This window comes from Octopus bimaculoides, chromosome 17 (assembly GCF_001194135.2).
Source record: "Octopus bimaculoides isolate UCB-OBI-ISO-001 chromosome 17, ASM119413v2, whole genome shotgun sequence".
Lineage (NCBI taxonomy): Eukaryota > Metazoa > Mollusca > Cephalopoda > Octopoda > Octopodidae > Octopus > Octopus bimaculoides.
Genome location: NC_068997.1, coordinates 30,580,292 through 30,593,368, shown reverse-complemented (window position 1 = coordinate 30,593,368; position 13,077 = coordinate 30,580,292). Strand labels below are relative to the sequence as shown.

Below are 13,077 nucleotides of genomic sequence, written 5' to 3'. Positions count from 1 at the left end.
CAGTAAAAATATATAAAACAGTGAGTGTTTTCATATTCTTAGCTGTTTCTGTGCTTGTTTCCAGTACATCTAATTCTGGTGCTTGTTGTATCTGGAATTCACTTAAATAGTTCTTTGCCTGCTTTGTTACTGAATATGAAGTTTTCTTGTTTTCATGCATTAAGACAAGTTTTAACATCATGTCATCAGAGTTTTTCTGGTAAATATTTAGGCCAATTGTGGCATTTTCTTTGTTAATTCCCATTGTAAAAGTACAAGGCCACTCTAAGTTTTGGCAGGTACGTTTGTTCTATATCTGCCTTAGGGTGGTGCATTCTATGCATTGTCAACAATTTCGTATTTTTTTGTCAAGATTACAGATTTCAGTAACTGACCAGATAATAATATTGAAACTATAAGTCACGATGGATGTAGCTAAGGTATTTATCATTTCAGTCATATTTCTAGCATTCAGCTCTGTCCTGAGTATTGCCCTTACCCTGTAATAGCATTCTTTTCTGATCTTTTCTTTCATCAGTGAACATTTAATTCCGTCACCTTCAAATGCCCATAAGGATTTGTAGCTCTCCGCTCGTTCTAACTTCTTTAAAACATTCTGTTGTTCAGGGTTTATGTTGGACGTTTCTATAATTTTCTCTCTGATAAAGATAACATTTGCACATTTATCTCGGCCAGATTCAATCATGATATCATCACTGCACCGTTTAACAATTGCCAGTAAATGCTGTTGAAGTTGTTGGTCATTTTTGCCAAAGTGCTTTATAACATGCATGTAAAAGAGATGATTCATACTTCAATCAAATATTTTAAAGATATATTGTACACTTTCGGGCAATTTCAAAAGAGATATTGAGGCTAGACAAAAGTGGAGTGGTGATAGAGAGCTACCCTGGAAAATGCCACATGAAGTTCTTACATTCCCAGCATTGGGAGATTGATTCTCACTATTCAAAGTCAGTGTTGTTTCCATGATTTCATTCTTACAGATAAGAAGTTTCACAGTGTAGGTGCTATTCTGTAAATATCCAAACATTTCTCACTCCACCTATTGAAGGTTATTGAATATTTTTTGTATTGTTTATGACATTCTTCTAATGTCATTTTATTGATGAGTAGCTGATCTCTACAACCATAGGACCCATATTTACATCCTTTTTACTCATTAAGATGCCATTTTCTATTAAAATCTTGTAAGTGTATTCAGTCAAGGCAGATGTTAGTATTTTATACATTGTTGTTAAGCAAGTTATGTGTCTATAGATATTTGTTCATTTGTTTCTTCATTTTTCAGGAGTAGAAATGTAACACCATTAACTAGCCAAGAGAAAATCATATTTGGTTGCAGCAAAACATTGCTGTAAAATCTTGTCAGTAATTCATGACTCTGAGAAAGCAGTCAACCAGAAGCAAGGAATTTTATTCTTTCTTGGAGACTTCCATTTGCTTGATATCCTAAGAGCAGATCTTCCATTCTCTACCTTGATACCCTCTCACTTTTACACTTCTAAGGAGGCTGAGTCAGTAGATATTTGATCAATCTAAAGGGCCATTTTATTGTGCACTTTTTCTTCTACCCAAATTTTATTCCAAAATTGCTGCACTTCTTTTGATGGGACAGACTTTACTGAACCTGATATTTTTCCTTTCTTCCTGTAGCAACTTTTTGGGTTATTTTAAAACATGTTGTTGTCCTTGAAGAACCTGATGTGCTTTTCATACTGTGCTATGTAGGTGGCTTTAGCAGATATCTTTTGCTTGATAGCTTCTATGATAGTGTAGTGGTGCGAAATTATGGCCGCCATTAAGGAAGTGCAATCTATGCATACGCAAGGGACTTGCCTTCCCGGAAGCCCCTCAAGTGCGCATGCATAGTAAAACCAGTACTTAAAGCGTTTCTTTCACTTTCTAAGATCTCTTCAGCATGATACCTTAAACATGACAGCTACTTGCTCCTCTGGCATGCATCAACGAAGCTCTTAACCTTCCAATGCCGATTACAAGTTAACCAGCGGCTGCCAGGCTGAATAACATAGGATTTGTAAAACCAAGCATCACCAAAAATAAAACTTATTTTTATTATGTTACTAATTGTTCTACTGTTTCTTAATATATAATTTTGCTGAAAGGTGATAGAGAGAGACTAATGTCTCTATTGCAACTATCAACCTTTTACAATTGTATCAATGTCTAGTATGAATTTTATATTATACTTTTACTTTAATTTTTGGATCTTTGTTGGTTTGATATTCTTGTCAGACTTGAAGTTTTTTAAACATTCTATGTCAGCCTTAAGTAACTGAATTTGTTTCTGGATTCGCTCTTGCCAAATAGGCTTTTTGTAGGAATGTTTTTGTCTTCTAAATTTTTCACCACATAGTATCGTTGAGATCTTAGTGGATGCATAGTATAGGTGATTGAGATCTGTAATATCAACATTTACTGAAATTGCAAGGTAGATTTTACCAATTACTTACAGCTTTTGGTCAGAGTTGCGAATTGTTGTGGAGAGTATCCTGTTCATTTGTACTGGTTTCTTTAATTTTCAGCCTTTCTAACATTTCATCATCTATTTGATTTTCATCTTCCTTAATATTTATGGGTAGTTCAGAAAGTATTTCACTTTGCTTATCAGTTAAATTAACTCTTTCTATCATTACTGAATTTTCATTAGACCTGGGTTGATCTGCATTTATTTCTTCAGCACTATATTCTTTAGCTGCATCTTCTATCTTATTATTCCTTACTGATTGCTTATTCTGGTCAATCTCTAATTCAGTTGGTAATTATTTTTTTATAAAGTTTCTTCTGAGGTTGGCCAGCTTGTTACTGTCTATTAGGTCGTCAAATACAAAATTTGTAGTAATGTATATGGAAATTTTAACAGCTGTTCATTTTGCGCCATTACTATATTTTGACAATCTCTATTTTTTGTTAGAAAGCTGACACATCTATTTCTTTATTCTAACTCATTTTGCGCTTTATAAAGTATTTATAAATCGTTTTTTGCTATTTTTGTTTAGAGATGGGTAAGTCAGAAATATTCATAGTTTTGAAATACGCGTTCCTTCTTGGAAATACTGCATCACAGACAGCTTGGAATATTAATGGAGTATTTCATTCTAATGTTATTACACAGCAGACAGTTTCAAATTGGTTTGCAAAATTTCCTTCTGGTAACTTTGACCTCACAAATGAGCAACACAGTCGACAAGAAACAAAGGTGGAAAATGATGAACTGAAAGCTGAAAGCCAACTCCAAGTGTTCGTGAATTATCATTGTTGCTTGGTGTTAGCAAGCAAACAATATTGACTCACCTAGTTCAAATCGGTAAAGCGAAAAAATTGGATAAGTGGGTTCCACGTGCACCCAATGAAAATCAGAAACAGTGACGTTTGGAAGCCTGAATTATGCTACTTTCTCATCAAATGAATCATTCTTTAATCGAATTGTAACATGTGAGGAGAAATGGATCCAATACAACAACCATAATCAGTCAGCACAATGGTTGGACAAAGATGAGCCACTAAAACACAGTCCAAAAAGCAAAATTCACCAAAAGAAACTGATGGTGTGTGTTTGGTGGTCTGGCTTATCAATCACGGCCGAAGTATATTACAGCCAACTGGACCAAATGATGCAGAAACTTACAAAAAAAACAGCTTAGATTAGTCAAAAAATCCACTCCTATTTTATTGAAAGACAATGCCAGACCACACATCACAAAAATGACAATGGCGAAACTACAGGAGTTGGAGTTGGAAGATCTCCATCATCCACTATACTCAATTGATCTTGCCCCCACTGACTACCACTTCTTCCAGAATTTGGATAACTTTTTGATAGGGAAAAAATTTAATTCCAACGATGCTGTAAAACAGGCCTTTCAAGATTTTATTGACTGTAGATTGCCAGGCATTTACAGTTCCAGGCTGGACATGCTACCACTGAAATGGCAAAAAGTGTATTGACAATATGGCGCATACTTTGATAAATAAAACTATTTCTTGTATTTATAAAATATTAGCAAACTATTTTTCTTTTCTACAAATTTCATACCTGGTGACCTAATATGTGGGATCTTACTTCAAGGTGCCTCTCTCTCCAGTTAAAGTAGACTTGTTCAGTATTGGATTTAATTGTGGAGAAATACACGGCATGATAGAAGGCCTTAAGAACTTCTTAATTACCTTCCCTTGACCGTTTTCCTTCCTTTTCTTTTGATTATTTGATGATGTGCTTGAATGGTCATCTGTTGGAATGTTCTATTTGTGGGATACTTCCAGCTCCTGTATTTCGGGAAGATTTGAACCAATAGCTGATTTTTCGCCCTTAGTCTGGTTCCTCACTAGGTTATGCAGCCCTTGTTAACCAGGGTGACGGTTGATCCGGTGTGAATTTTAGTTTGTTATCATTGAGACACGAAGAGCTTGGACACTGACATTAGGGGAGGGATATGTCTGTTTAGCATTAACTTTTTGAGACAACACTGCCTCTGAGTTCTTTGAATAAAATCGTTTCTTGTAACATAATTTCATTTGGCTAATAGACTAGTATTCATCTTTATTTATTTTTTTTTTTCCATTGTTGACAGATTTATCTCTGGGCATAGTATCATTGTAGTATATTAAATTTAGGTATTGTTCATTCTGCCTGTGTAAGTTTGGAAAAAATTATTCTGTTATTGTTTTGCTTCATTTGTGACACTTGCTGTGTGTGTGTGTCGAACTTCACACAATTGCGTAAACATTGGAGTGTGTGTGTAGTCCTATGGATATTGATATGTATACATGATTGTATAGACATTCGAATGTATACGTAATTAAACAATTTATGTACTCACTGTTTTGTTCCACTTATATTTCATAGTTTGTAAACTTTCCGATGTTGATTTCACACGTCTTTCACACATTTCATGTTTCACTGCGACATTGTGCATGGAGGATGCTGCGCTTTGCATGGTGGGAAAAGTTTGCCTTTTGTGGTTATTTTCATTAAAAGGCCGCTTCCTTCCAGTCTCCTACAGATTCCTTTTTCTCATTCTACCGATGTTAGATTAGATTTGTTTTGTATTGAGAGCCCAGTGTAGCACATCCATGTTGTTATTCAGCGCAAAGGTTTATATTATTATTATTATTGGGTATAATATAAAGTGACTGCTGTCCACAGCCAACAGACTAACGTGACTCTTGTTTTACTGTTCATGCTTCAAGAACCTTATGAAGAATTCTTGCAGTTCCAAGTAGTGCTGGTTTTTGTAGGTGTTCTACTGTCACACTTGCACCGAGCTTTTTCAGTCATGTTGGTACTTGAGTGCTGATACTTCCAATTACTATTGGTGTCATGTCTACTCTCTTCATTGACCACAACCTTCGTATTTTTCAATTATTATTATTATTATTATTATTATTATCATCATTATTATTATTATTATTATTATTATTATTATCATTATTATTATTATTATTATTATTCAGTTTGTTGCACGGGATTTGTTGCTAGTGGGGCATCTTTTGATCTTTTAAAATACTTTTATTTTTAAATGGGGTATTGTTTTCTTTTCCTTTTATGCAAACTGTCTAAGTTAATCCGATCATTCTCCACTGGAAACTGCTCTTCTATACAAGACACCTGATATGTACCAGAACCACTCAGCAATATATCTTCTGCCTTCCTCTTCCCTCTTTCCTCCAATCTTAGTAGTCTCTCACTCACATTACTGTGATGCAAATGCTGTAGCTTGTATAATTTGCACCAAAGTATGACTGCAGTGTATTTATCAATTAATTAACTAATAAAGAAACTAGCTTATCTTATTTATGTATGTATTAACAATGCTTGTAGAACAAGTTCACTTCCAATAGGTGCATCAGATGTAAAACGAATGAATGATGGGCAATTAAGTCTGAGAATAACTAATATGGTATGTCTGCTGGTAAACACTTATTGAAACTTACATTTCAAATGTTGAATGCCATTCCCTTTTCCGTGTTCCCCACTGCATCCCCTTTCACTTCCTTAGAGTTGGAACTGTCAATGTGGCGACATTGAAAAGTAGGTTCATTGAGACTGTTGAGAAGCTTGAACAGAGGCAAACTCATGTGTGTTGCATTCAAGGTGGAGGGGAGCTTGAACCAGATTCCTCACACCCAAAAACATAGGTATAAAATCTTCAAGGAAGGCATAAGTGATGGGGTTGGTAGTATGTGCATACCTCTAGCTGAGAAATGATTGGATAAGGTCATGGAGGCAATCAGAATGTTTGATAGGATACTTAAGCTTAAACTAGTTTTACAAAGTAGTGCAGCAACAGTTAATTCTACCTGTTCCCCTCAACCAGGTCTACCAAATAAAAAAATGAATCGATTTTACGATACACTTTGGCAAACTACTTAAAATGACAAAATACACTTAGGCAAACTACTTAAAATGACAAAATACACTTTGGCAAACTACTTAAAATGACAAATGACATAGCTAGTGACTTCTGTGGACATGTCAGGCAACATCCAGCATTCAAGTGGTTTCAATGGTATGCATGAGGTCATAGAGTTGGTTCCTGTAATGTGGAGGAAACAAGTTTACTGGAGTTGTGTGATGCAAATAACTTAATGATTGGCAACACCAATTACAGGAAAACTGCCAGTCGCCTGATACCTTGTCAATCTGGTGGTGGCCCCACTAGACAGATTGAATTTATTATCACCAAAAAGCAAGCAACATGGTTGTTCATAAATGCTAAGAGGTTCCTGGTTAAAAAATGTACCCTTCAAAATAGGTTAGTCACTAGTGACTTCAGACTTCAGGTTAGAAGGATTCCAAGAAAATTACCAGTTTGGAAATAAAGGATTTGGATGCTTAAGGAATCTTTGAGACATTCTAATTGAAGTATTTGATAAGAAGAAGTTATAGTAATGTATCATACGACAACTGGAATTTTCTACTGGACAGCTTCCTGAGAGACACAGGGCAATTTTGTGGCTGGTTCAAAGTCTTAACCAAATCTATGGAACAGTGGTAGAACAGTGTAACTAATAGATAAGACCATTAGAGTGACAAAACAGACCTGGATGGACTGGAAGAGTGGTGGAAGCAAAGAATTCTGTCAGTTAAATAGAAAAGAAACTAGGAAAAAAGTAGAAAGGAGTAAGTTTGCCAATGTTCAATAGCATGAGGACCAGCAGCTTAAGATGTTTGGGATTGCAAAACAATGTTTCAGAGAAAATCGTGATTGTTGTAGGAGAGAAGTGTATTCACAGAGATGATGGTTCACTTGTAGTTAGTAATTCTACAAAGACAGAGGCTTGGATGAACCACTATTAAAGGCTGCAAAATGTAGGGAATACATGGAAAAAGAGAGTCTGCCTAATGTGGTCCCAAGAGAAGAGCTAGCTATTCAAATCAATAGTAGCTTTTTCTACAGAGGTAGACAAAGCAATTAAGGAAAAAAGGATAAGGAAAGCCCCTGTCCCATCAGTAATCACCACTGAGATGCTTAACATATCTGGCAGTATGGGATATGGCTTAATCGCTCATATAGTTAATCAAGTTGTCCACGAGGTAACCATACCCAACGACTGTTGTAGCAGCATTATAGTCAACTGTTACAAAAGTAAAGGTGATATCTTAGACAGAAATAATTACAGAAGCATCAAATTGCAGAACCAGGTCATCAAAAATCTTGAGAGGGTCATAGCTCAACTCATTAGGGAAAGAGTTAGACCAGATGAACTCAGGTTGGTTTTGTGTCTGGGAGAAGCACGACTGATACTTTATTCTTGCTAAAGTATTTAGCCAAAAATAAACCTTTGTACTTGGCTTTTGCTGAAATGGAGAATGCCTTTGACTGGGTCCCCTACTCTCTCATCTAGTGGTCAGCACAACATCCCAATCTCACTACCCATGAACATCACTCACTACGGACCCCTCTGCTCTCCTTCATGTGCTTATCTGTACACCCACCATTCTCTAACATATCTACAATACCCTCTTCCAAGCCAATCCATATTCTCTCACCAGTGCTTGCCACAGTCATATCTTCCCCATCTCTCACCATCTCCCCTCACACTCTTAGGGAACATCCCCTCTATCCCCATTTCTTCTGCTTATACTCCCCCTCTTCCCTGAAGACAGGTCCCGATACATATCCAGTGCACTATTTCTTACTCTATCTGTCACTCTGGTTTTCTATCTTTCTCACTGACTATATCTCTCCTTCCTCTCCTTTCACCTCCCTTATTCTCACTACCCCAATGTCCCTTGAGGGTATGTCCCAACACATCTTCACCAGTATCTCTCTCACTATTTCTCTCTTTATCTTCCTCACTAACTCGGCCTCTTTTCTCTTCTATCTCAGGTATCCATTTATCTACTCTACAAGAATACACATATTTCAGCCCTTCTATACTTTTTAAATCTCGTCAACTGGCACAAAGCCACCCCTACATCAATACTACCCCACACCAGCTAAGGGCTTTTAGTCTTGCAAGTTACTGAGAGACGCTGCTGGTGTAACATAAAAAGCACACAGTACACCTTGTAAAGTGGTTGGTTATAGGAAAGGCATCCAGCCATAGAAACCATGCCAAAACAGACAATGGGCCCAGGTGTAGCTCCTGGCCTTACCAGCCTCCGTCAAAATATTCAGTCCATGCCAGCATGGTGAATGGACTTTTAGTGATGATAATGATGATGATGATGATGATGATGATGATGATGAGCAAAAGCAAATGAATTTCTTTATTTTATTTGTAATTTCACAGAATTTATCCCTTCTTTGTAATAATAATTTATTTTGACTTGTTATAAAGATTTTATAGTTTAGTTACTGTTTGTTGTTGTTGAAACCAAGGTCAAGCTTAATTGAACAGATCTCTTTTCAATATCATTCCAGAAGTGACCATCCTATCCCATCTTAGAAAGTATTTGTTAGACTACTGTATCCAATGTTATCCCCTTTTCAAAGATGGTAGGGGGAAAAAGAGGAGATATTACTGCTATTTATTAAAGGTCAAATGACCATGTAAAGGTTACCTGAGGTACTGGGAAATGGAGAGTGTGACATTCATGTATTATTCCAGAGCATTACTTCGCTTGAGCCTGGGTTGATTCCAGGACTCCAGTTGACATTGAGAAAGTCCTTGACAGGTTTCCCGATCAGCTATCTGGTGGTGAATGCAGAAAGTAGGGATAGATGACTGGTTGGTGAGAGCTGTTCAAGCCATGTACAGGAGGCTGTCAGTAAGGTGAGGGTTGGCAACAAGTATAGTGAAGAATTCCAAGTAGAAGTAGGGATTCACCAAGGATCAGTCCTCAGCCACCTCTTATTCATCATAGTCCTCCAGGCAATGACAGCAGAATTCAAGACAAGTTGCCCCTGGGAGCTCCTCTATGCTGATGACTTTGCTCTAATAGCTGAGAGACTACCAGAACTAGAGAAGTTCCAGTTGCAGAAGCAAGGTCTAGAATCAAAGGTCCTTAGAGTCAATCTAGCAAAACCTAAAGTCCTAGCAAGTAGGAAGGTGGACAAATCACAAACCCATTCAAGTAGATGGCCCTGCTCGATCTGTAGAAAAAGCATTGGCAGGAAATCCATAAGATATACTCAGTGTAAGCTGCTATGGACACATAAGCAGTGCAAAAATATCAAAGGAAGGTTAACTGGGAAAATAGTTTTTGCTGTGAAGCAGATGCACAGGGGCATTAACACCAAAGATGTACAAAAAACAGATTCCATCATATGCCAGAGGGAAAAAGTAGAAGTAGTTGATAGCTTCTGTTACCTAGGTAACCAGGTCAGTAGCTGGGGTGGATGCTCTGAGAGCGTAGCTGCTAGAATATGAATAGCCTGGGCAAATTTCAGTGAGCTCCTACCTCCGCTGGTAACAAAGGAACTCTCACTGAGAGTGAAAGGTAGACTGTATGATGCATGTGTGCAAACAGCTATGCTACAGGACAGTGAAACATGGGCTGTGACTGCTAAGGACATGTGTAGGCTTGAATGAAATGAAGCTAGTATGCATCACTGAATGTGTAATGTGGGTGTGCATATATGACAGAGTATAAGCACCCTGAGAGAAAAGCTGGACATAAGAAGCATCAGATATGATGTGCAAGAGTGGCTACTGCTCTGGTATGGTCATGTGTTGTGCACGGACAAAATCAACTGTGTTAAGGAGTGTCACACCCTAACAGTGGAAGGAACCTGTGGAAGAGGTAAACCCAGGAAGACATGAGCTGAGGTGGTGAAGTGTGACCTTCGAACATTGGGTCTAACTGAGGCAATGACAAGCGACCGAGACTTTTAGAGATATGCAGTGATTGAGAAGAACTGGCAAGTTAAAGTGAGATTATACCCGTGGTCAATGCCAGTGTTGCATAACCGGCCTCTTTCAAAGTACCCTCCAATCGTCGGGTAATATGCTGTGCTTCAGAATACCTGTTGAATCAAGTGAAATCATAGTTGTGACTTATGCCAGTGCCACCTGATTGACACCAATGCTGGTGGCACATAAAAACACCATTTGAGTGTGGTCAATGCCAGTGCTGCCTGACTGGCTCCTGTGCCGGTGGCACGTAAAAAGCAATCTGAGTGTAGTCAATGCCAGTGCCACCTGACTGGCCCCCTTGCTGGTGGCATGTAAAAAGCACCCACTACACTCTCAGAGTGGTTGGCATTAGGAAGGACATCCAACCATAGAAACATTGCCAGATCAGAATGGATCCTGGTGCAGCCTCCTTTCCTCAGTCAAATTGTCCAACTTATGCCAGCATCGAAAGCAGATGTTAAACGATGATGATGATGGCCAGAAGGTACTTTGTCCAAATATCTACTATCATTTTAGAATAACCCTAACTCTAACCCTAACCCTAACCCTAACCCTTGATCTTTTGTTTTGCAGGTGCCTGGATCATAAGTACAGGTTTACATACTGGAGTTGAAAAACATATTGGGAAAACTATACATGATGATGTCAAGAATAAAATTGTAACAATTGGAATTGCACCATGGAACTGTGTACAAAACAAGGAATCCCTAGTGAATAAGGTAAATTTCTATTCAGTCTTTTTTTCTTTCCCTATATAAATATGAAGAATTGATTTATAACGTTATAATATTTATTCTTAAAACTCTGATATTAATTGAAGTGTTTAAACATTAGATTACATCAAAGGATCGCAAAAAAGACCCATATAATTTCCATAGCTTTCACAGGATCCTTTGTGCCAACATCTGATGGTCAGTACAGAAGCTAGGGGTAGATGAGTGGTTAGTGAGTGCTGTAGAAGTCACGTACAGGGATGCTGTCAGTAAGGTCAATGTTGGCAATGAGCATAGCATGGAATTTAGTGTACAGGTAGGAATTTGCCAATGATCAGTTTTTGGTGCCCTCTTGTTTATCATAGTTCTCCAGGCCATAACCAAAGAATTTAAGATTGGCTGCCCTTAGAAACTCCTCTACACTCATAACCTTGTCCCTATAGTTGAATTACTATCTGAACGTTTTGATACACAGAAAAGATACTTTGCTTTTCATCTTTTCAGGGTCGAGAAATTAAGTGTCAGTTGCGTTCTGGAGTCGATTTAATCGACAGGGCCCCCACCCCCAAAATTTCAGGCTTTGTGCCAAGAGTAGAAAAGTAGAAAAGTTGCTAGTGCTGCCTGACTGGTTCCCGTGACAGTGGCATGTAAAAAGCATCATTCAAGCGTGGATGGCCAGCCTGGTGTCATATTCTACCAGGAGTGCGAATAGGGTCACATCCTGTGTTCATAAATATATTGGTTTGGCGAGTACTTCGTTCAAGAAACGTTTTCTTAACCACCAGTCATCCTTCAGAGTTCCAGAGAGACGGCTTGTCACATCCCTGGCCTGCTTGCTAGTCCTCTCTGAGTCTATTAAAGTTTTTTTGCCCCTGATAAAGGGGAATAACCCACACTCATTAACGTTTTATCGTATTCTTTGAGTTCTGAGCGTTTCCTCATGTCCACGACGTAGATATTTAAAAATTTTGTATTCATATAGAGTCTGACAAGCTGTCCACAAAGCTTTGAACTCTATATAAAATTTTGTTGTAGTATATATATAGATATATATATAGATATATATACACACACACACATTGGGGTGATGCATAATTATTGCAGCCTTTTTGAATAAATTTTATTCAGCAAAAACAATAACAACATGTAACAAAAACATCTTTAAATGATTCTTCTGGTGCATATTCACCGTCTACTTCAATTACTGCCTCCCATTTGCTTGGCAGATGGTCAGACCATTAATTGAAGATGTTTTAAATATTATTGTTTTTGTTGAAAAAAACTGCAATGATTATGCACCAATCCAATATATATATATATATATATATATATATATATATATCATCATTGTCGTTTAACGTCCGCTTTCCATGCTAGCATGGGTTGGACGATTTGACTGAGGACTGGTGAAACCAGATGGCTACACCAGGCTCCAATCTGATTTGGCAGAGTTTCTGCAACTGGATGCCCTTCCTAACGCCAACCACTCAGAGAGTGTAGTGGGTGCTTTTTACGTGCCACCGGCATGAAGGCCAGTCAGACGGTACTAGCAACAGCCATGCTCAAAATGGTGGACTTTATGTGCCACCCGCACAAGAGCCAGTCCAGGGGCATTGGCAACGATCTCGCTCGAAAGTCCTTACACATGCCGCGGGCACAAGTGTGAGAAAGGCGACGCTGGGCACAGGTGCCATCACAATTTCACTTTCGCTTGTCTGAGTTTCGTGTTCAATGAGGGAGACGACGTTGGCATGGGTGCCAGACGTCAAATTTAACACTTGCCTCAACAGGTCTTCGCAAATGGAGTTTAGTGTCCAATTTAACTCGATTTTGATTTCACTTGCCTCAACAGGTCTTCGCAAGTGGAGTTTAGTGTCCAATGAAGGAAGAAAGGTAAGCATAAGTGGACTGGCTGAGGCCTTACATTTAGGTCTCACTTGGTTTGCCGGGTCTTCTCACGCACAGCATATTTCCAAAGGTCTCGGTCAGAAGTTATCGCCTCGGTGAGGCCCAATGTTCTGAGGTCGTGCCTCACCAC

At 38.3% G+C, this 13,077-nt stretch overlaps 1 protein-coding gene across 4 annotated transcripts in view; it reads left to right on the top strand.

Moving 5' to 3' along the window:
• The window catches only part of LOC106881443 (transient receptor potential cation channel subfamily M member 2-like), a 405,111-nt gene that overhangs the window by 180,775 nt on the left and 211,259 nt on the right, over nt 1–13,077 (top strand). For all 4 annotated transcript variants that reach the window (XM_052974060.1, XM_052974058.1, XM_052974059.1 and 1 more), the window contains one exon: nt 10,900–11,045. In XM_052974060.1, the coding sequence (XP_052830020.1) occupies nt 10,900–11,045 (146 nt within the window). The remainder of the gene's footprint in view (nt 1–10,899; nt 11,046–13,077) is intronic.